Source organism: Lytechinus variegatus, chromosome 13 (assembly GCF_018143015.1).
Source record: "Lytechinus variegatus isolate NC3 chromosome 13, Lvar_3.0, whole genome shotgun sequence".
NCBI classification, from domain to species: Eukaryota; Metazoa; Echinodermata; class Echinoidea; order Temnopleuroida; family Toxopneustidae; genus Lytechinus; species Lytechinus variegatus.
Window position 1 is genome coordinate 31118501 of NC_054752.1, and position 25921 is coordinate 31144421.

Below are 25921 nucleotides of genomic sequence, written 5' to 3' on the forward strand. Positions count from 1 at the left end.
TTCAGACGTTTTTAAACCTTATAACTTTTCTGTCTGCTGTGACCTTGAGGAATTGATGTTGTGTCTTCTTTTCTGACAGAGTTTTAAATCCAGGTTGAAAAAGAAATCAATAACGGTTCTACCCCATGGAATGGACATTGATAATCCTAATCATGCAGAAAGCGTTATGCTAGAGTAAGAGTGAGCAGATAATAAGTATAGTCTATTTTTATCATGGCTTTGGTCCAGTTGATGATTCATACTTGTTTTGTTATGGTGAGTTAATTTGGAAAATAAAATGAAAACAAATATTCAACAGGGAATCATAAGTCTACCCTATTTAATGCGTGAATAGGAAATATTATTTCCAAAGCTTGAACAAATGGGCATTTCAAAATCAGATCATCATCAGCAATTATGTAGCCTTAAAGAATGAAAAAATTGGCAAAATTTCTTTGACATCCTTCAAAGTTATTTTCATCTGTATTAGATTGTAATTATATGTTTCTACATCATTTTCTTAACCCTAGTAATCCAAGAATGAAATATGATACAGGCCGCACAACTATATCCAAACTTTGATTGTGAATATAACTTTTCAAGTTGAGGTCCACAATTATCAATATTCTACCATCATTGCAGACCTAGCAGATCCAGATGAAGTCACGATGATGATTAATATGGCCTGGAGTATAGATATACTCTAGGGTATGTAGGAATCACTAGATATAGATTGATTTGTCAGAGAAAAGGGGGAAGTGCGCAATAAAGAGTCTATCTACTCGAGCCAACCCCTTCAGTCCACTCCTTCATTGTAAACTCTTATTGATTAGGGCACTCTTAACCGTCATAGGCTGACAATGGAAAATAAAGGCTTTCTGATCAATATTCCCTTCCTTCATGGTAGAAAACAGGGGGCTCACCACATAAATAAAGCTATCATCTGCTGCCTGCAAGATGGATGTAAATACGATGGTCAATATGGGGTTGTTATGTCCTTTTTGCAGGCAGTAGAAGTGTTAATTAAAGGTAAATGCTAGTTTTGGTAACGATATCAAAATGAGTTCGTACAGAATCCAATGAAATGACCACCAAAGTGTCTGTTTGTATAAATAAAACGCATGTGCCAAAGGATTCTGGAAGAAATTGTGTAATTGCTGAGAAATCAGCAAATAAGCACAGGATTCGGGTAGGGCATCGGGCCCGACGCTCTAAGCAATAATTATACATTGTCCCACGTGCGCTTATCTGTGTTGGGGATCTTTGGTGTGAACATTTTTCAGGGTAGATTTCAAGATTTCACAAAGTTCAGTTAATGTAACTGTACCAGATCTAGATCCTCGATGATATACTGACAATTAAGCCTTGTTTTACAGACTTTCTCATGAAATCAGTGTTTACTGCAACTACTGGAATTTCTCTTTAAGATAGAAAGTAAGTGCCACTCATGATCAGTTACTACATGTATATAAAGTAAATATGAGTTGTATGGGAATTTTTGTTGTTTTTTTAGAGGGGAGGTGGGGTGCAATGCAGGAAAATATTTCTGAAAGGTTTATACTTTGAGTTATTGCGTATTAATCCTAATTTTTTCAGAAAGAGAGAGAGTAGGCTGTGAGTGGTGGTGGGGTGTGGAGTTAGAGTAGAGGGTCTTGAATTACCCTTCCCCCAAAATAAATAATACCGTGTTTACACATTGACTCGGCTCGGGTGTTGAATCCGTGAGCCGGGTTTAACACTGTGAAGAAGGGATCAGAGATCGCGTTAATACGTACATATAAAAAGGCGAGTTCAACACGTCTCGCGGATCTCGAACGGAAGAAGAATAATGACGTCGCAAATTAAACGCGGGAAATTCACCGCCGGAATCGAATCTTGTCCGTGCGAACAACAACAATGCCAAAAGTGAAAGCGCGCGCAGTGACCTGGTCAAGAGAGTTCGACACGGCTTTCTGTTTACACACGAAAAAATTGCCGAGTCTGACTCGGCTCGCGGGTTGAAACCTACGATTTTGGCGGATCAAAAAAGCCGTGTTCGACACAGCTCGCGGATCACACTGATCGCGTTTACACAGCATAAAATTGCCGTGTAGAGCATGGCTCGCATGTCGAACCCCCGAGCCGTGTCACTGTGTAAACACGGTATGAACAGCAGCAAATACAACACATGGGGGATGGGTATAAGAGCAGTAGTATGGATGGCATAATGTCATCATATCGGACAAAAACAAATGAATAAATGAAAGAAAATGGTCAGTGGAAAAATAGAAAGAATGAAGGGAGGGATGGATGGATGAAAAAGCAAAGCTAGACAGAAGAAACAAAGGTAATCTTTTGTGAAAAATAGATCAAGAGCATGGAACTGTTTACACTTCTTAACAACAAGGAAATATCAAGAAACAGGATTTTTGTACCGTATATGCTGATATCTAACCAACTGTAATAAAGTTTGAGGTAGTTGAATCAAATCTGTTCTGACAGGGAGATTAAAACGTATCCTTCCTTCGGATACTCATCTCATTTCTGGAAGATCAAGCATTGAATATGTGCATTGTACCTGGAGATATTTATATAATATTGCTACTGTCACAGGCCAGTGAAACCGATCCCAAACTGGGTGATAATGTGTCATTGAAAATAACGTAATCTAGGTTTGATCGGTCTGGGGGTTGATTTCATTGGTATGACTGGAGCCACTGCAGAATAACCTCAGTGAATACTGAATTTATGTGATTCCTATTGACTTAGTACAGAGACAAACATATTCCTGCAGTCAAAGTGTTAATGATTGTTAAAGGGGAGGCATGTATATTTTGTAAATTTATACATGAAACTATTCACAAGGTGATCTTCAAAAGGTGAATTCACCTAATATGTGATTTCAACATGCTATTGGTTTTCAAAGTTTAAGATAATGATATATTGGTAGTTAAGATTGAAAGTCCCCTTGCCTGTACTCTCAATATCATTTGAAAAAATTGCATTTATACTTCAAAACAAGTGATATCATTAATTTGATGTTCTTTAATTGCCATGTAATGATCTGTTCATGATATCAATTAAAATCTCACTCATGTAATGACAAGAATAAACAAAACATATCGTTTTTCATTTTCACCTCTGCATATTTAGTTTGGAATGAAATATGTAATTCAAACGTACACTTAGGCTGAACGTGAGATGTCAATATTCACATACAGTTAATACATTTGGGCATTGGTATTGTATGTTTACCAGTAAAATCTTATGAAACAAATGATATCACTCTGAAATATTCTCCATGCATTAGACAATGAAAAAGATTAAAGATGAATTTGATGATGAGCTTTACATTATAGATTTTATGTATAAATAAATCATATGGTTTAATTTAAGAGCCCTTGTTTTTTTTTTATACCTCTATGTTTTATGGAGTTTTTTGGTATTGAGATGCGTCCGCCTCCCTAGAAGAAATGGGTGACAAAACATTACAGCTTTAAAATACCAAATTGTATCTGCTAGATATGCTGTGTGATATATATTTTCAGACCTGTTCATTTGTATGCTAATTGCAATTCTTGGTGGTTGATGAGCTCAGTGGACGCTTGCGTGGACTGAATTGATATTGATTAACAGAGCAATGAAGCTCACTTTATATCAATTTGACTGTTTAGTCATATGTTACTTCATATTAAAACCTTAATTAGCAACTACATGTAAATATAGGCCTACCCTGTGTCCACTGGACTTGCATTAGAAACAGAAAGGCAATAATTCATGGAGATATTCCCTTCTTGCTCTCGATGGGAACAATATTATGCATGCATCTGAGAGTAACTTTATTGTTTATTTATGGTTGGGGAGTCATTCATTAAAGCAATTAGTTGGCAAAGGAGTCTCCCCTAGGAGTATATGTGATCAGAAAATAAATCAATATGACTTGTTAATGATAACAAGTTATCTTTAAACATGTATTGTGGAATTGGATTGAAATGTTAGAAAAGAAATGCTTTCAATTTGCTATTTTTTTATATCCAGATTCCTTATTATAAAAGAAATTTCTATATTTTTTCTATTTGTAACCCTAACCACCAGTTTTATCATCGGCATCATCATCATCATAATCATAGTTGTCATTGTAATCATCAGCATCATCATCATCATAATCTTTATTGTCATTGTTATCATCATCATCACTATCATCATCTTCACTTTCACAATCGCAACCACCACCACCATCACCGACCTCATCACTACCATTACCACCAACCCATCACCATCACAACCACCACCAATCCCATCAGCATCACAACTACCATCACCACTGTTATCACCCTCCCCAAGATTGACCATACCAACAGGGTCACAACCATCCCTCTCCTCCTCCTCATCATCATAATTGTTACCACCACAATCTTCATTGTCATCCATAATAGCATTTAAATTATCAATTAGTTTCAATTCTACATTACTACTGCCCTGGACAGCAACACCATGCTATTCTTAGAACTGCCAAGAGAGTAATTTGTAGATGACACTTTTGTCTCTATTGTGACATATATGATTGTTATTCCTGTTCCTTTCCAAGACATATAAATATAAAGAAAAATATTTATTTCAAGGAATTCCTAGGTAAATTCTCCCATCATCCTATATCTCCTGATTTAATGTATTTTACCAGCTGTTGAAATTTCCCCGGAGATGTCGACTTCATCAATTCCGGACTTCAAAATTGAATCACATACAAATAACTGTCAGGACCACGGGATGAAAACCAAAACCACTCGGGAGCTCGTCCAAAGCACTCCCGCTGACAAAATTCAAATGAAACCAAATACCAAGAGAAGCACTGTAGTCAACAATACCGTGTTTACACATTGACTCGGCTCGGGTGTTGAATCCGCGAGCCGGGTTGAACACTGCGAAGAAGGGATCAGAGATCGCGTTTATACGTACATATAAAAAGGCGAGTTCAACACGGCTCGCGGATCTCGAACGGAAGAAGAATTATGACGTCGCAAATTAAACGCGGGAAATTCACCGCCGGAATCGAATCTTGTCCGTGCGAACAACAACAATGCCAAAAGTGAAAGCGCGCGCAGTGACCTGGTCAAGAGGGTTCGACACGGCTTTCTGTTTACACACGAAAAAAATTGCCGAGTCTGACTCGGCTCGCGGGTTGAAACCTACGATTTTGGCGGATCAAAAAAGCCATGTTCGACACGGCTCGCGGATCACACTGATCGCGTTTACACAGCATAAAATTGCCGTGTTGAGCACGGCTCGCGTGTCGAACCCCCGAGCCGTGTCACTGTGTAAACACGGTAATATTTTCTCAAGTTTTTGCCTCACTGTATGATTCTGGATCTTGGCACATGGGAGATGCAGTCAACAGACTTCTCTGCTGCATGTCACAGTTAGGAAAACAATAAATGCTCGGAATAGCCAGTAACACTTCAGTGTGGTATTCTTGTGAGAACGCTTTGCTTTTAACAGAACCAAATCAAACGAAACAAGCAGAACAAACAGAACAACCAAAATTTAAAGGGGAAGTTCACCCTGAAGAAATCTTTGTTGTGAAAATAGCAGAAAAAATATATAGTAAAAAATATTGGTGAAGGTTTGAGGAAAATCCGTTAAAGAGTGAGAAAGTTATTAGACTTCAAAGTTTTGGATTTGTGACATCATAAACGAGCAGCTTCCCCAAGTGTTTTATGTAATATAAAATGCATGAATTTGAAATTTTGTATGGCTCCTGATGACTTAATTTTGTTTTCTATTCATGATCGGGTGTGAAATGATTTGTCTATTGATATACATTAGGTACAGTGAAAAACCATTTTCAATTTTCTGAGAAAATGAAATTTCATTGATTTTTTACCATTTGCTATGTAGGAAATTCTAATAACTTTTTAATTATTGAATGAATTTTTCTCAAACCATCGGCAATATTTTTATTATTTTTTCTGCTATTTTTACAATAAAATTTTTGTCAGGGTGAACTTCCCCTTTAAAAAAAAGTAAAGGGTTTCAATTTCTCTCTAATACTTTTCATTATGAGGCTTCCCTTATTTTTGATCTGCTACTGATTTCCATGGTAGGCTTATTCGAACTTTTATGCTCTTGTCATAAAATGACACCTGTGTGTCTTAATCATATTTTTTTTGTGCCTCTTTATAAGAATTTACACAAATTGAGGATTCTTTGTTTTCTAATTTGATGAAAGCTGAGAATTCGATGCTGTTGGTCTAGCTTTCAGTATTGATTTCCATCTATTGCTGTCTCATATTTTCTATTTCACGAGATAGAATTGTCTGGAGTTGAGATTGCCACACTGAAGGCACGTTCAGACAGGAGTTGAAATTGCCACACTGAAGGCACGTTCAGACAGGAGTTGAAATTGCCACACTGAAGGCACGTTCAGACAGGAGTTGAAATTGCCACACTGAAGGCACATTCAGACAGTCCTACGTAGCCCAGCATTAAGAATGAAATTCTTAGAACAGAAAATAGCAGAAAATAATTTTGTCCTAAATTGAGCACACAGACTCGTAACTCATGACATCATGGCTTGTGACATTGCATCATCATGCGTTTGCGCAAACTTTGGATGATAAATTTTGATGAAGCACTTAGATTTAATGCCAATAGTGGCTTCTTTAGTTTACCACCCTAGAATCAAGACAATTTATAATGTAAATGTACAGAATGTACACTCATAAATCATGACACATGATTCATGACCTCTTTATAACATAATGTGTTTGTTTGCGAAAACTTTTGAATAATGATGATTTCCACATAAAACAGACAAATGTTCATGTTTCACATTAATTGCCAATAGTGGATAACTTTAGTTTGGTTTCGTTTACCACATAAAAATCAAAGCAATGTTTAATGTACAAATTGAAGTATTACATGTATGAGAATTGAAGTATTACATGTATGAGAATAATATAAAGACTTACAAAAGATTCATTCAGAGCTAATGTTATGGCTTTCTTCTTCCTAGATGTTAAAACTAGAATGGCGTTCCATTTCACTGTGTCTGAACAAGACTTGACGCTGCCAATCATAAGAGGAAATCAATGAAATAGAGAGATTTAGGGCAGAATAAAAGACATCTCTTTCCAGTATTATACGCAATGATATGACTTATGTTTTTTTTTTTCTGTAGGATGAATGGGCATGTTGGGGTCTTGAAGACAAATGAATAAAGAAATCAGAGGTTACAAAGATATACAATAAATGAAATAACATGAAATAAAAAGGAGGTTTTCATATTATACTTATGATGCAAAAAATCACAATTTTTGTATTTGTTAAGAATTGTCGGGTATTGCTACTTGCTAATAGATTTTCACTTTGGTATGCTGATTTGTGGATCAAAGTCATACATGTACCTATACTGCTAAAATTCTGACTTATAAAAAATTCCGAGTGGGGGTTGTGGCAGTGATGTATTCCCAGAAGCGCTAATTGATCTATCACTGAAATCAATTTATTTGTTTTTCTTTGCGCTGATTTTACATCCTATGAAACATAAATTTTATTTATTTATTTATTGGTTTTTATTTTATACTGCAGGGCAGGCCTGTTCAGTGATGCAAAACTGCTTTTCAAAGGCGCCCTGCAGTTTAACAAATAACTCAACATCATAGCAATACAATGTATGTTGTGTTACAAACTGTTATCCCAACACATTGAAATGGACAATTTAAACAGTAGAAAGAACTTTTCTGATTGGAGGTATATGTTGTTCTGCCAACCTGAGAGGTGGAAAAAACAATTCTCTTAAACAACCTTACAAATTCCGAGGGTCTCCATCCGAGGCTTACATCACGTTGGCTGATGAGAAATCCCAAGGCACTCGACGACGGGCAGTGGCATTACCAGGTTTCAGTTGCCATGGTAATCAGGGATTTTGCCTGAATATACATCTAAATATATTTCCTCCCACCTCTCGGGCTAGGCGGTGAGGTAAAAATAGCTTGATATTCAAACTTGGCCATGCTTGCACCATCTCTACTTTCAGTCCCACTCATGCTGAATTATGTAAGTGATGTCACGCATGAGTTGAAATGAAGTCAAAGCATCATGGACTTCAAAGACTCGTTGCCACGCTCTGAGGTCGCATGATTACTTGTACCTATTTGACTGCCCTTGGGGTGCACCTTACACTATGCAGCTCTGACAGATTGTGTTCATACCAATCATAAAACATCTAATTTTTTTGTCTGTTTTTGATAGTTTGATTTTAAGATGCTGATAATAAGATATATGAAGGCTATAGCTGTATGCCTATGGGTATTGAGTGTGTATTTATTCCACTCATGGTGGAGTTTAGCATTATTAGATTCTTCTCTATTCACAGTTTAGATTCATCTAATGTTGCCAAAGGAGGCTCCCAAGGATGAATCTTTCATGATTTTTCTCTCTATAAATGTCATACTGATGGCCATAAAACGCTTCAGGAATAAAAATAAGTGCATCATTCATGATATCCATCCATCCGTCCGTCCGTCCGTCCGTTGTTGTTGTTGTTTTTTTTTTGGGGGGGGGATTTATCCAAAAGAAGTGAAATAATAAAGCATTAATATTGATTGCTACCTGGTACATGTACAGCATTTTTTTTAGACAAAAGATTAAACTTTTAAAGAGAGCAATTATTCAGTTTTTATAATCTTTGCTGAAGTTGTGTTACGGGAGAATTAGAGGATGAGTGTTTTAAATAAGACTTTAAAAAAGTGAGATTCTGCAGTGCTGTTGAGGAATATACAACCTTTCATTGTTGTATGCAATGCTTGTAATTCTATGCCTGGAACATGGAGGTAGCAACAGAATGAATTCTTTAAGAAATATTAATATTTGAACTATTTTTTTCAAAAACATTGCAATTTCTAGTCCAGTGACCCAAAATGCCACAAAGATATGTTTTCAGAACTTTTTGTTTGAAGTCATGACTGAAAAACAAAATAACATTACTTACAATGGCACTTTTGTTGTTTGATATGTAGTTATTTTGCCATGAATCTTAAATGCATATTGAAATATTAAAATTTTTACTTTTAGATTCATTTTTGTATGACTTTCTGTCAATATTTGCATGTAATTTCAGAAATAAATTCATTGAATTGCTTTGCATTGAACTGATTCAAATGAAACCAAATCGAATTGGAATTAAATCGAATTGAATCAAGCAGAAACAAATTGGTTTGAACTGTGCACTCTACAATGAATATTTGGATAACAAAAGAAAGTGATACTCATTTCCAATTGCTTATGAGCTTTTCAAACAATTCTAAATGATATTCTCAGGCCTAGTTTTAACCATACAACACTTTTGTTAGCGAATTCACAGGGTTATGGCAAGGTGTGAATGCAGGTGGCCAATGTCTGTGCCTGGGGGCACACGGACTTGGTTTGATGGATGTTTGGTGGGGATAGCCGTTATAAAGTCTTACCAAGGTAGCTGTTAACACAGCTGCATTGGGGTAAAAAAAAGTGACTGCATTCTAGCATTGATTGGAAGCCATCTTTGATTTAGTCCTCAGAGGCAGAAGGACGTTGGCTTGTGTGCATTGATAATGAGTTAATGCCGTTCTGCCTCTGATGGAATGTTATGATCTGACTAGGGAAGTGGATTGGTGAAAAGGAGTTTTTCCGACTGCAAGGAACAGTGGGAAATTTGAGATAGCTGTGGCAGAATTCATCTTGTTTTTGTCGTTTCGACTTTCCTTAAGCTAATTGCACGAATTTTTCTCTCAAAGTGGTTGAAATGAATGAAAAAAAGTCGTAGAAAGACTTAAGTCTAATTCGAAGATGCATCAATTCTCTGAGGGAAATTTAACACTTTATTGCAAAGCTCATTCTTACAGTTTCATTTAAGAATTATTCAAAAGTTGTTTTCCTATTCAATCGTGTGTAATGGAAAACAAATGTTTCAGTTTCCTCACTCAGTAACCTTGGGGTAATGATTTTATTGAGGATCAATTTTGGTGTCAACTTTTTCTTAGAAAAGCACTTCTCACATGCTCTTTGATATCATTATTATCTTGGTCATTTAGACTTTGATTTGATAATCTGAGTTTTGCAGAGTTGAATGTATACTTGAGTGTTGATTTGAATGTGCAAGTTACACTTTGAATTTATTCCTTTATTTGAAAGCACAATTATTTGATATATTATTATTGTATTATAACCAACTTTTTCTTTCTCTTCTGTTTCATTTTCTTTCATGTCTTCTCTCATTTTCCTGGATATTTGCACAACAGGTGAGTTTATCAAAAGTTTTTTTAAATAATTCTTAAGAGTAAGATAGACCTTATACCTGTAGTTCATTGTTTGAGATATTGCCTGTATAATTTTCCATATATAGCTTTGTATTTTTGTTGATTTATTTGAGATTTTTTTTTAGATAAAGGGGAATATTTCATGTAAGTAAGCCAATTTTGCATCCATTGTATCCTCCAAAATTATATGAAAATTGAAGAAATGCATTTTGTGAATAAATTTAAGGGCATTCTTGCATCATTGTGCAAAATCAATGTGCTCCTATTGTTGTTAAACAGTGGTGGCAAAATAGAATATACAGAATTGTATTAATTTACAATGAATTTCTCCAAAGCTATAATACATTCATATCTTCATTAGATTTGAATGTAAGTAGTTCATCGTCTTTTTTTATAGCAAAATTATCTCCACACAAGTGAACATTGCCATTTGCTAATAACTGTTAGTGACATTCTAGTCCTTGGCTCTCTACTATTAATATTTATTTCATATTTTCATTGAAATCAAGGGGGTGGGGGGGGGGGGGGGGGGTGGTGATACTTAGCACCACTCTACTCAATGACTGCTCTTTCATAATTGCCACTCATTATGTCATGTTACTTCCAGTACATGGACAAAACCTATTTCAGATATTGGAATAAAGCATTTACATAATGAATGACGGTTTCTTCCATATTCCCATATCCAAGGACAATAATTTATAAGATGGAAAATGAGAAGAGGGTTTTCACAAAATAAAAATGACAGGAAATTACGACTAAAAATGAGCCCAGAGGAAAGTATGCTAAAGTTATATCAATTCCCTTATCTTCAGGACCACATTTTATTAAATGTAAAATGGATGAAAGTGTTTACTATTTAAAAAAAAAGAAGTGATAGAAGAGTTTTATGTAGCAGCAACCCCAGTAGAACAGAAAAGAATTATATCTATATCCCAGCCATGGCGTAATTTCCTTCAGCAAGAAACTGATCCACAATGTGCTGCACTCAACCCAGGTGAGGTAAATGGGTACCGGTAGGAAGTAATTCCTTAAAAAGCTGTGTGCGCTATGAACGCCTAGCTTAGCCGGGTAATATAGGAGCGCCTTGAGCACCTAACGGTGGATATGTGCGCAATATAGATTATTATTATATCTAAACTAATCTAATACAATCAGAAACGGTGAAGTTGAATTCATTCTAGCCTAGGTTTTTCACCTTTCAGATTGTTTAAAAATATCCCATTTCATATTTTATCGATCCTTTGATGCGTAATCAATACAATTTTGTCTGACATTGATTTATGTGCCACCGTTGATTTATATCTTGTTCTTCCATCCGTACACCAATTCAGTCCCATATACTGACTTTGCTGCGGTTGCACTAAAGCTCCCTCAATTATTCAGCACCCGTATACATGTAGCTCTGCAGTATTCCCAGATGAGTTTGGTTGTTCTGAATGGTTGATCTTTGTTCTCGGAGGGTGAAAGACGGCATCTAGAATGTCAGAGAAGAGTCTACAATTACCTGGCAGGAAGGTATGCCCCCCCCAAATATTATAGTAAAGTAAAAGAATCTTACTTTTAAAGATGAAGAATTACCAAAGAATGAAGAAAGAAAAGCAGGTTTAGAAAATTAAAATTTTGGAATGAGGGGAAAGTAGAAAGAGAGGAGGGTTTTCACAAAATATAAAGATAAAAAGAATCAGGGATGCAGCGATTAGAGGAGAATGAATCGAGATGTGGTTTCAAAAACAGAAAAAATGGGGGAAAAACATGGTATGAGAGGATGGAATGAAGGAAAAATAGATGGAGGATGGGTCCGATGGGAAAAAGAAGAATGGCAAGAAACGGAAGATGAGAGTATCAGAACTGAATGGAAAGAAGAAAGTTTCAAGGAAGGAAGAAGATGATTATGTGTAGAGGAAGGAATTAATCTAGTGAGAGACTATATCAAAGAAGATGAGGAAAATACAAGTCTTAGAGAAGATGAAAAAAGGAGAAATTGATGAAAAGAAATGAGAGAAGGAGATGAATAGATTATGACAGTATTATATGAAAGAAGGAAAGAGAAACAAGATGAAGGAAGGAGAAAGGTATGATTGTTTGAAGACTAGTCGGGGGAAGAGAGTAATTGATAGTTTTCATCATTAAAGTTGAATTCCTATCAGGATGTAAATAGAAGATGAAAACGGGAGAAATTGATGAAAAGAAATGAGAGAAGGAGATGAATATAATTTTCTCTATCTTTCCTTCTACTTTATCCTTTAATTTGCATGCTCACATGTTAACTCTACCTATCATCATTTTGATACAATGAACAGATATGTAGGTGCCAAGATGGAAATGAGAGTATAATGATGCAGAACTTTAATCAGGATTCTTAGTGGTTTGATTTCCGGCTTAAACAACTTTCAACAACTTTTAGGGTTTCCATGTGTATTATTTTATTTTCCTTTGTTCTTGCAAGGAGAATATCAAGGGAAATCAGGGGAGATATTATAATTAAATATATATTATTCAACCTCTATGGCCCTGTATTCTGATGTCGATTTTAACTTAAACTCAGGTTTAAAGTTGTAGTTTAAGTATGGATAGCCAATTGTTACATAAATCACTAAAAGTAGAGATATCATATTTCAGCTCATTTGGTTCTCAAATCATTCATAATTGTGTAGGAAGTATAAATAGATGATTGTTTTCACCACTGATGAATTAGCAAAGAGCACTAGAAACATACAACTTAATAAAACATTTTGACACTTTTGGCTTCCCATAATTTTAGTGCAGAGTTAGACCATGGTCTAAGTTAAACCTGACTTCAAAATACGGGTTTATCAGTATCATTTGCATACATAAGAACAATAAAGTAAACATTACTTTATTCATACAATTGATGATATTCTTATCTAAATGACATAATGAACTAAATAAGCTACGCCCATTAGAATGATGTATTGAATTTTGATTATTACAAGGAATGTGCCCAATCAACTTACATTTATAGTGAAAAAAACTAAAATGTTATGGTATAATGGTAAAACAGTATATAGTTCATATTCATTTGCGAATTCTTGTTGAATGTGTCCCACGTAAAATCCAGCTAATATCATTATATATCATATTCATGATAAAGTTAGAAAATGCATGACTTGTGGTCACTTGATGTATAAAAAATTTGGTATTAATATATTTAGTATCTTTGTGCTTTCAGATTCTATGTCATATGCTGTGGTGGAGATATATTGGTTTTTGTGGTTTGAGAGTCGACTTCTCCTTTTATATAATGTGCATTGTTTTTTTTTCTCAAGAGACAAGAGATAGATAGAATAAATGAATATCATATGTGACATCTGACAAATATCTGGGGACCATTTGAAAAAGAGTTACAGTCTGACTGAGGTCATACTTAAAGGCCAACACATAAACTCATTAAAAGGATGGTTTGGGCTGAAAATATTTATATCTAAATAAATAGAGTAAAATTCACAGAGCAAAATGCTGAAAATTTCATCAAAATCAGATAACAAATAATGAAGTTCTTGAATTTTAAAGTTTATTAATATTTTGTTATATGTACAGTTATATGCACATCATCACGAACATTCATTAGGTGGGCTGATGATGATGTCACATCGCCACTTTCCTTTTTCTTACCAGTATGCTATTACATGAAATCATAATTGTTTCATTTTTTCATGCCTGTGTATTAATGATGTGTCTCCATTATGATGAAATAAGTTGCGGCAATAAATAACTTATGCACTTAATCAGTTGTCAATCCAATTGTTTTAGTTTTTGGTAGAAAAATGTTGAATGACCGTAATTTCATATAATAGAATACAAAAGAACAAGTGGTGATATGACATCATCAGCCCACCTGATGAATATTCATGAAGACATGCCTAGAACTGTTTCACCGACATAATGCAAATCTTTACAATTCAAGAAACTTGTTATCCGATTTTGATGAAATTTTCAACATTTTGCTTTGTGAATTTTACTCTATTTATTGAGATATAAATATCTCCAGCCTGGACCATCCCTTTAATGCATACTCATTAGTCTCGCATCCTCTTAGCATGTTCTTACTGATATATTGATACAAGAGTTATCATACAATTTTTTAAAAAGTATTTACAAGTCACATCTAAATGCTTGTGAAAGTTCCTAAACTTGCACCTTCAGTGTATTAAGAAAGTCATTATCAAATTGTGACCCATTTGTTGTTTTGTGGTGGACAAAGTGATTTTGTGCACAAAGTATAAGTAGCTAGGCTTGCAAAACTCAAATTATATACTCACAAGAAGGTCTTTAGTAATATCATTGGCATTTAGGACCTTCATAGTAGCCTTTAATATGGGCACCGTTTCACAAAGGCTTATGATAATAACAAATTCACAATACCTATAACAAGTTTGCAATTAGCCAATCAAATTGAAGGATTTCAGTAGCTTTAAACTGACATTGCTAATTGTTATTATAACACGTTTTATGAAACAGGGTCCTCAGTCCACAGGCAGTTTTTTGTATGGAAAATCTGTACCGAGTCATATAGTCGATGTAAAGCAAGACCAGGGAATAGGAGATGGGTTGCAGCTACTGTTTGTAGTCACACAGCATGAGACCATTGTTTGTGTTTGTCAGAACAACAAAATTATAGCTGCCACCCCCACTTAGATTATAGCCTAGTGACTTAATTGCATGAGGTTTATCAGCAGATGATTTGCTTTTTTTTGTTTCTTGGGTATTGACCTTGCATCCTCCTACATGTACCTCGAAATAAATGACCGTTTCTAGAATGGTTGCCATGGTTATGGACGTTTTACAGGAGATGATGATGAAGATGATCAATTGCCTGCAGCTCATAGCAAGAATGATAGATTAGTTTTCAATGGCCATGGCACCCTTCTTGCATAAATACATTTTTCTTGTTTGTGTATGCCTGTTCTATTTATTTCACGATTGATTAAGGTCAGTACCGCTTATTTTATAACATTTGTTTCATAACAGTTTTTATTTTTCAAAGATTTTCCTTTATCAAAATCTGCCCCCTCCAATTCCCCGGTTGTCCTCAAATTTTCATTGCTTATTTGTCTCTTTCCTTCTCTCTCTCCCATTCTTGACTATTACCCCTCTTCAATTTTCAGTCTTCTCTCTATCATTAATTTCCTTTCTTTCTGTCATTGTTCTTTCCGAAGTACATTGTTTTTAAATATCTATTTTCATTCCATTAGGTGTTTTATCTTTTTCTCCATTTTATTCAACTCCTCTATTTGGTACATTAGAATCCCTCGATTCCCAACCTGCATGCCTCTTCTTGAGAAACATTAAATAATACAAATAGGGATATTGTTCAGTTGCATGACAAAACCTTTTCTCTTTGAGCATGCAATTCTTCAAAAAAATTCATTGCTCCTTACTATTTTTTATCTTTTCTCTGAGTTTGTTTCAATCACTGGAACATCAAAGGGATCAGTTGCCCCATGAGCCCCCCCCACCTCCCTTCCCCCGTACCACACCTGAATTTACATGTAATAATGATCTTGCAGCAATCAGACAAATCACCCATGTTTATATTTTTTATATCTGTGATTGTTTCCGGAACTTTATTATTACTTTCTCTCCTTTTTTTTTTGGGGGGGAGTGGGGGCAATTTTGTTTTATCTAGCCAAACAGGCTCTTGAATTAGTACCATCTCTGGATATGATTATAGTCTTGCACAGATCAGAAATAATTACCCTTATCATATTTTTTGGTCTGTGGTTCTTTCCCAAAATCCATAATGAGTCTGTTTCTCATTTTGGGGGAGGGGAAGGGGGGGGGGATTATTTTTGATTGAGGCAAACATGCTGTAATTTTCTTCATGATTAATGATTCTGGTTAAGAAGTACTTCTTGGAGAGTAATTTCTCTTTGAGTGCTCCTAGTTATAAAAGATACTTGAGATTCTTGCCTTGCCTGGTTAGTTTGTGAGGAGAAAAGAATGAAGATGGTAGTGGAGTGTATAAATGGTTGATTTATAAATAGAGAGTTGGGATTCAAGGCAATCACGTTGAGTTTGATCCTGATCCGTGGGAGGAGGGTAGAGAAAAGAAATGAAAGGGTGAAGGAGAGAGAGAGAGAGAAAGGAAGGAAGGGCCATGGGAGGGGGAGAGAGAGTAGAGAGGGTGAATGAGAGAGAGTAATACCCCTTTCATAAACCCATCCTCCAATTAGCCGCCTAAGAATAATGCGGATAATTCAATAAAAATTGCGTTCATAAACTCCGAAAATAATCCGCACTATTTTTACGAGCGCCCGTCCTGAAAAAGGCGGATAATCGTCATGGCAACCACACACACCCCCTCCAATGCGGTTGCGTTGGAAAAGGGTGATCTTGTGACCGCACCATGGCAATTATCCGCATTACTTTCGAAATGCGTTCATAAAGTCAAAATCTGGTCCCGATGCTGCTATTATGCGGATAATTGCAGCATCAAAATAATGCGGATAACTCTGGTCCTCCTCCGATTTTACGACCAAATTATGCTGCTATTAGCCGCATAATTGGGTTTATGAAAGGGGTATAAGATTGAAGGAGCAGAGATGAAGCTCAGAGAGGAAAAGAGGGAGAGATATATTTGGAGAGGCTGAAAGAACAAAATGCATCTAGAGAGAGGGGGGGGGGGAGAGTGGTCCATAAAGATATCAACATATTTCAAGTACAAAATATGAAAGAAATTATGGACAAAATATTGTTTCCTTCCAAATGAATAATTTAGTCGTCCATAGGACATTTGAGCTACCAACATTTTCACTACCCCATTTTAGTTTTAAAAAAAATTTATTCATCATAAACTCAGCCTTCCTGAGACAGAAGACTTAAAAAAGGAGAGACAAAACAAGATGATGTAAAACAACGTAAATGATCTATTTCTTATGAAATCTAGTGTTTGATACGACTTGTTGATGTTGCATGAAACTTAATCTTGCCAATTTGAAGGCAAGTGTAGATCTGTCCATTGGTTGGGTAGTCCACTTTTGTCCAGGGTACCGACCATTCGTTGGAACTGAAAGCCATCCTGAATCTAGCGAGGTGCATCAGACCGGTCTGAAGAGGATCATTAGAATGCGGTGAAATCGATACTCATGAGTTGCTGTGGCCAGTCCCATCTCATAAGAGATTGGAAACGTTAACTCATCCAATCCTGAGGGGAACAGGCAGGGGGGTTTTCAGGCACCTGGAAGTGTTGTTTGGTACCTGGGATGAGTGATGAAACTTTGAATGAATTTGTCATGATAATGGTGGTGATGGTAATGTATTGATGATGATAGTGGTAGTGGTGGCGATGATGATTTTGACCTTGATTATGGTAGCGGTGGTGGCAGCGACGATGAATATGATCTTGATGTTGATTATAGTGGTGGCTTATTGATTGATTCATTGTTGGTGTTGGGGTGGTGATGATGATTTATAATGATCGTGGTGATGATGGTGATAATGATGGTGGTGGTTGAGGTGACTATAACTGATGACATTTATTATGATGATGATGATTATGAGGATAATGAGGAGAACTATGGTGGTGGTGATGATGATGATGATGATGGTGATGGAAATGGGATGATGATGATGATGGTGATGGAAATGGGATGATGATGATGATGGTGATGATGATGATGATCATCATCATCATCTTATCTCTCACAAATTCAAGTTGCTAAGAAATGATGCGGGGGGGGGGGGGGGGGGGGCGGGCCTTTGTTCATGCAGGGCCTAGCCTGTGGAATTCTCTCCCCCAGAGTTTGAAAACCCAGACTTCAGTGACCACCTTCAAGGGCAACCTGAAAACATACATCTGTATAAGAGTGTTTTTGATAGACATTGACTTATTGTTCAGACATGTAAATGTAATATATGTAAATAGTTTTTGTTGTTCTTATCTGAAGCGCCTTGAGCATCTAATCAAGATGGAAAGTGCGCTATACAAATCTCATGTATTATTATTATAATGTTTGGGGGCAAGATTGTTGTAAATGCATTGTGTATTGTGTGTATTTGGGAAACCTTCTTTAACAGTATGTGAAATGGGTAGTGGACATTACTGATGAAACCCACATTTGGACACATGCCATTAAATCCATTTCTAAATTTTGCTATGCTTTGCTCTCCCATCCTTCTGTCTTCCTGTAAAAAAAACTCAGGTAATGGCATGTAACCATAGCAACACCACATTTAGCAAAACAAAGTCTCCTTTTAGCAGATGCTAGGTATCACCGATTTGCCATGGCGATGTTGTGAAGTGGAATCTCATCCGTTCTGCATTTGAAGATGAGCAGATTACCATAGAAATTCTTATGAGATGGGATTTAATGCTATTTGTGGGCTCTCAACAAGTTGTAAATTCAAAGCCATTGCCCCCAAGAGCAAACTCTCTGTCATGTAAGACATGATACCCTGCTATTTTTCAGTTTGTATTGCTGCAGACCTGTGTCTGAGAACAAGTACCTGTCCGGTGTCTAAAAAGAAACAATTGTCTTACAGTATGTCTTTTATTATTCTTCAAATTCCTCAGTTATTTTACAACCGGCGGTAACCTAATTTTGGTCAAATATTAGTAAATGAATCTTTTGGCATTTTCTGACAGCCTATCATTAACTCTTGAGAATGACCGAATTCTAGATCAAAATTTGTATCATTTTAAAGAATAACAACATGTAGATTCTGCACGAAACAACTTATACCCGTCCTTTGATTTTATGAAGTGGCACAAACCGTTCTTTCTGTACTGAAGCTGTGTCTGGAGTGGCGCGCAGAGGACAATAACCTGACCAAACATGACGTAGATGTTGCACGTATTAAGCGTGTATGCATTGCATGATTTACGAACTGGCTCAAACCATAGTTTTTGCCGCAAAAAAACCCTGAGCGCATGGTACGAAGTGGCCTAAACCCCCTTTTTTTAGTTTAAAAAATAGCCGATTCTGAAATGCATATCTGTGCTTCATTTGAAATGTTAAATTTGAATTGTGAACCAAATTTTGTCTGTTAGAATGTATGCTTTAAATTGATACAAAGAATTGCTCTGGTTTCCTTCAAAGCGTAGAGTAACGAGCCTCAGAAAAACACAAAAAATTTGGTAGCGATTATCTTGAAATTGTGTTTTGAAGATGGCGGAGGTTTAAACCCAGTTCGTAAAATCACTGACAAATTCATTGAAGCGATCTGTCATGTTTCCTTAAAATATTCTATAGATCTTTCCCTTTTCCAAATATTTTACTTTGTTATTTCAAATTAAACTTTGTCATTTTAAGTCATTTGAATGAACCAACTTGCAGTACACGGCCCTCCCCCGATAGACAAACATGACTATGAAATCAAAAGAGATGGTTTTTAAAGATAAATTCCAGTTTTGGTAACGATCTTAAAATGACTTTTTACAGAATCTAATATAATGACCACCCAAGTGTCTGTTTGTATGAATAAAAAATATGTGCCAAAGGATTCTGGGAGAAATGGTGTAATTGCTGAGAAATAAGCAAAATAAGCGCGGATTCGGTCACTTCCATTGGGTCTTTATTCCTGCAATAATAATACACTGTCCCACGTGTGCCTATTTGTGTTGGTGATCTTCAGTGTGAACGTTTTTCAACGTAGATTTCAAGATTTCACAAGGTTAGTTTATGAACTGTACCAGATCTAGATCCTCGATGATATACTGACAATTAAGCCTGGTTTTACAGACTTTCTCATGAAATCAGTGTTTACTGCAACTACTGGTATTTCTCTTTAATGTATCTGTAAATTCGAACAACGAAAATCTTGCATACATGGTGAGACAAGAGATCCCTCCAAAATGTATCCTGTTTTCGAGAGCTTTGACTACAACGGTCCATAATTGGTTAATTACCTAGCGTTGATACACCTGGGGAACTGTCTCGCTTTCCCACCATAAACACACAGATCTGTAATTACATCTCGGCTCCGTGAGAAATCAAATTGGCAATAATCGTGGGAGTCCGACCAATAAATGCTCTGGACTACGTCTTGCACTTTCATAACACAGTAAAGTGTACGGGGGGGGGGGGGGGGTGAGGTCTTGCATTCTTTTAGCGTGCTGAAGTTGCCATAGGTGTCACATGATTCACATATATAGAATTACTAGACGGTGTGTATCAATAAAAAGAGTTAGGGTTTACACTTTGAAAGAGCCTTGGAATTGAAAAATAACATGGGGATAATTTTTTCACATGTATTCTTTGGTTTGGGTCTCATCTATCACATGAAAGTAAAAGTTGTTACAGAATATTACACTTGAGCACTCTCCATAAAGCTCACAGAAATAGGTTTGCGCAGAAATGCTCATTTTCATGCAGTGTCAAGGAAAAAAGGCGTAAACAAAGTGACCTTGCGGAACATTTCTCATACATTTTTCTTGCAGTTCTAGCCAATTGAAATAAAACGGGTACAGATTCAAAACAGATTTTGTGAATAGATTTTTCCCATATTTAAAGTTATCATATTTCACCCTTCTTTCTTTCCTTTTCTTTTTCTTCTCTTTTTTTTTTGGGGGGGGGACTGTCAAACCTATGGGGGCCAGAGCCCCATGACCCCACTCCATCTTCATGACATTGGTATTCAATATAATGTATATATTTGGAAGAATCAGAATGAATACAAGATTAACTTACATATAGCTCTCAATCAAAGTTTTCCATTTTGTGGCAATGTTTCTTTAGAAATCAAACCATGCTTAACATTTATTTGAGCAAAAAATTGAATATTTTAAAGTTGTTTATGAAGAAATTTTACGAAAAAACCCTTGGAGAATGTTGTGAAGTGCTTTAAGTTTGTATGCCTAACAAGAATACAAGGAACTGTTTATCAGGTTTAAGTGCTGTAACTTTGATACAAAGCTACAACTGGGATTACGAGAAACAGTAACCCATTCATCAACACACATCTAAATAAAGCTGAAACATGTTTTTACTCAATGTTCTGATGATGAATATATTCAAAACCTGGGGGTATTTCATTTGCGAACAGTGGCCCCTGAAAGTGCTTCTGTCTCCTAACACTTTGTCATCCATCAAATGGAATATCAAGATAGTCAAGTCTTGATTTGATTCTCTGTAGGTTGCCTTCTGTTAAAATTTGAAATTGATAGAACACAAAGGAAGACAATGGCTCTGTTCAGTTTACAATTATTTAACCCTAAAATAAAACGTTTCCAGTGATTTGGTTTAAACCACAGTTTAATTTGAGCAATTTTTTTGTTTAATGAGTAGGAGTGGAGTAGTGCACATTATTCAATGCGGGCAAGCCATTGTCTAATGACTGGGGTGATAATTGGTCTCTAAAGCTCTTAGGGGTATTTTTCTGATGTATAAATAAAGTGCTCTATAAAATTGTCCTATTATTACTAACATTATTAAGTAACTTTGGCAGCACTATAAGTGATAACTGTCCTTCGTAGTAGTATTCTTCTTGATATAATGTTCACCATTTTGCTAAGATTTTTAAGCTAAATGTAATACGGTGACACAACCATTGCTCCTGCAACAATTGCTCCCGGCTTGATATCTCAGAGGGCATAAGGTTAGAGTTAGGATTGTAATAGAGTTTTGGTTCAGAGTAATGTAAAGATAAGGATTAGGGTTTAGTTAGTTTCAGAGGTTAGGATTTATGTTTGGATTAATGTTCCAATGTTTTCCATTGGAGGAATTGTCACTGGAGCATATACCATTGAACCTGTAATAGATGATGCATTACAGTGTTATGAAAATTTAATTCCTTTCTTATCCTCTTTTTTTTCAGGCACATCATTCCTTTGCAGCGTTTTGGTTGCTCCCGTCAAGAACGAGAATGAGGAGATTATCATGTGCATCCTCAACTTTGAGGATATCAGCGAAAACAAGTATGCAAGCACGCCAGAAGAAACCGCCACGCCTCCCGCGGCCGAGAACAGCGTCGGATATAAGTGGAGGAGAGGGAGAAGTAAGTAGTCGTTTTCCCTTTTGCTTCGTTTATGAGATCCCTTTGATTTATGAAGTGGCTCTCTTAATGATTTACTAATGGATTCTTTGAAATTTATTTCAGGCGGCTGTATACATCGCTGACTCATAGTCATATAGTGGTAGTTATAGATATGTGGTTGTCGTTTGGATAGAGGTCACTAAAAACAGTCTCTTTTTCTCCACCTTTTTGAATTATATTCTTTAAATCACCAGATCAGAACAATTTTTTAATAAAGTGACAGGCTTAGCACAAATAATGTAATATTATTTGATAATTATTGCTTATTTTTCCAATGTATCATTTATTGTTGTTTCTTATGCAACCAATATGAAGGATAGAAAAATAGTCTATATCTGGGAGCAATTTTAACATATGGTTCTGTTCATTACAAATAATTTTTTTTAATACAAAGGTTTATTTCACATTTTTGTGGCGAACCCACCTCAGCCCCTGTGTAAATTTTTCTGGATTTGTTTGCCGTTAACTTAAGGCTGCTTATTAAGTAATGAGTCAGTTTAATTTTTTTTTATCTGTTCTATTTTTCACCATTCTATTTCCAAATCTAAGGATTGAGTTTACCTGTTGTTATGATGGGTAAGATTCTTAAATTACCATGGCAACACCTATCTTTCTAAATCAATACATGTCATCCACCTGTACACATTCATGATAATATTGTAAAGCTGTGATTAATAACAACTTATATATACCTTTTACATATTTTAGGGAAAATTAAAATTCACAATAATATCTAAAATATTATATCACTGCTAATATCTGTAATATCTATTGATAAAGTTATAATTTTTCTCAGAATCTTACTTTTAAAGGAGGATATCGAATGCTCTATTCTAATGAAAACACTAGTATGATTCCTCCAAATGACTAACTTCAACTTCACATCCATTATAAAAGAGAATGTGGTATATTTGGTATTTTTGTTTTATTTTGTTACATTGGTTGTTCATTAACAGGTTCTAACCTCTATTTTTTTTTATTTCAGAGTGGGCATTTCTCCATTCAACTGATTTTCATCATTTACATGTAACCCATTCGAAAAATATTAAAAATAACTAAGCATTATTGTTCACCCACGAGTTATATATTGCTAACTATGTATTTCTTTTTTTTTACATCATGTTATTTTCCACATTCAAATGTATGTGGTATGGAATGGCTAACACATTGATGTTTATTTGTTTATTCTTGTTTATGTGTTCTTAATCATTTTAAAATTTGAATTTTATCAAAATGTTCTTTTTCTTAAGATTGGGATGAAATTGAGGATATTCTAAGCTATGAATAGCTAGGAGATTACAATACAATTTTGGTTTGTTTTTAATTCCTCTTTATTTCTACATTCAGGAAACTAGTAATAAATCTGCACCTCCAAAATCCCAACAAGATTATTATTTTTTAATATCTGATCATTGTGTAATCAGTGGATGAATTGAATGAAAGAAACTGATTTCTTTTTCAATTTTTGAACAATTAATTGAAAAACTATGTTTTATTTTTTGGAAATTAATGAAAAATTGTCATACTTCATCCCCTTCGATTTCCTTATTTTTAGACAAGCTCAAAATAGCAATGTCTCTCCAGCGATCAATGAATCCCCAAAGTCAGAACCAAGGTAAGATAGAGGGCGCACTTCATTTCTCTGCAAACTTGGACACTCCTTTTACTCTCTGTACTACACCATGTGTTGGCATTTGTCGCCGTGTGAGTTTTGTCTGGAGTGCTATAGAACTGCTGCTCTCATGTATTTATTAATTTCTATAGTAACACCCTGGCTTGTCCTAATACCCATAATTGCTTTTCTTCCTATTACTATAGCTGCAAAATCATAATCAATTTATACTATTCTGCAATTACTCCCTCAATGCATTTATTTTGTAGCAAGCAGTATACTTTTAATTGTATATTTTAGATATAATATTTTTGGAGTGAAAAAAGAAATTCCAAATTCTTTGAAAGCTGCTGGTTCAGTGTATTAACAAACTTGTGAATTGTATCGATTTTTCAATATATTCATTTCGAACTTCAAAGCTCTAAAAAAACATATTTTGAAGAACTCACTTCAAAATCATATAAAGTATTGTCCGAAAATGAAATGTAGTTCTTTACATTATATCTTGCTCTAATATCTTGCTCTTAAAAGTGATTTTGACTTCAGAATAAATGACATAAAGACATAGCTTGAAGATAAACCACTTTCAATCATGATTTTCTCCCATATTTTACTCATTGTAAGTGCGTCTAATGTATACTGTTTTGGGGTGTATTTTTCCCCCAAGTGAAAATGTATTCATATAACGATTCTCCAGAGTAGATACTAGCTTTCTTTATTTATAACATGAATATATCAATGCCACTTGTCTTGCATCAATGCGTACCTATGCATAATATTAAGGTTATGTTATCTATTAAGCATGGACTTATAAATGCAGGAATTGTTTCTGAAGGGGGGAGGGGGAGAGATCGAATGCTAAAGACATACAGGGAAGTGGGAAATCAAAGTGAATGAAATTTTTAGAATGACATTTTCTTTTTTTCAAATTGGGAATGGAACGATTGGTGTATTCTTTTGATTAATTTGAAGAAAATTTTCTCTATAAATATGTGGGTTTTTTTTGGGGGGGGGGTGAGGGACACTGCACCTCTTTTGTTATTGAGCAAACTGAAGAAGAAATAATGAAATGTTTTACGCAATGTGTTGCACATAATAAGTTAATGTAAGATATATCCTTTCAACTATTAGCATTATAATGAAATGATGAATTACTTTCAACAGTTTGTTATGGAAATAAAGAAAATTATATGATTGGTAGGTCGGCATACCATGGAAATTAAACCAGAATGGGTTTTAATGAGATGATTACTTCATGCTCACAATGATGGTGAATACTGGAAACTTTAATGTTATTTAACTAATCTCTCTTAGAGCATGGAGCTAATAGCTCCATGCTTAGAGTATAGATGTGAGTTATGTCTATTGTGCTATAAGCAGACCATGTTTGAAGCCGTTGATTATAAAAACCAATTGAGTGATTATGTATCAAATAATATCGAAGGGAATGTTATGAAAACATCTATCACATGGCGAAAAACTGCTGAAGAGGAAATATTAAAATGGGAGAGGGGTGATAGTTTCATGTGATGATTAATGTTTCAATGATTTTGAAAGGGGATGCTTGAAAAGGGATGATAATTTTATGTGATTAAGGCATCTATTCAACATGGAAGAATTAGAGAAGTGTATGATGTATAGAAATGACAACCATTTTCATTGTAATGTATGCCAATGAATATAGAAGGGGTGAAATGAGCGAGGGGTTTAAAGATGGAAGACCAATTCATTGTAGGTGTACATCAGTTGACATTTAATAATGGAATGGTATGCTGTTGGGAAAGGTGTAGAATTGGAGGATAACAATAACACAACTTTCATGCAATGCCCCCAAAGTCACCAAGGGACAGAACATTATTCACACAAACACCACAATAATCATGATAAGTATTAGTTATTATTTACCCAGGGTAGCCACTTCGTTTGTATACAGTGGTGCTGAAAAGTTAGTAAATCCCACCAGAAAATGCACTCCTTCATGCCGAGCGTTGAATGTAGACAACAAAACTACAATGTTCGGCGAGCCCAGAGAAACAAACTTTGTTTGAAATTCCTTGCATGC

General features: G+C 35.4%; 1 protein-coding gene across 1 annotated transcript in view; it reads left to right on the top strand.

The window, feature by feature from the left end:
- The window catches only part of LOC121426009 (potassium voltage-gated channel subfamily H member 2-like), a 95709-nt gene that overhangs the window by 55830 nt on the left and 13958 nt on the right, over positions 1 to 25921 (top strand). The window contains exons 3-5 of the mRNA XM_041622138.1: positions 22029 to 22208; positions 22797 to 22823; positions 23803 to 23862. Coding sequence (XP_041478072.1) covers positions 22029 to 22208; positions 22797 to 22823; positions 23803 to 23862 — 267 coding nt within the window. The remainder of the gene's footprint in view (positions 1 to 22028; positions 22209 to 22796; positions 22824 to 23802; positions 23863 to 25921) is intronic.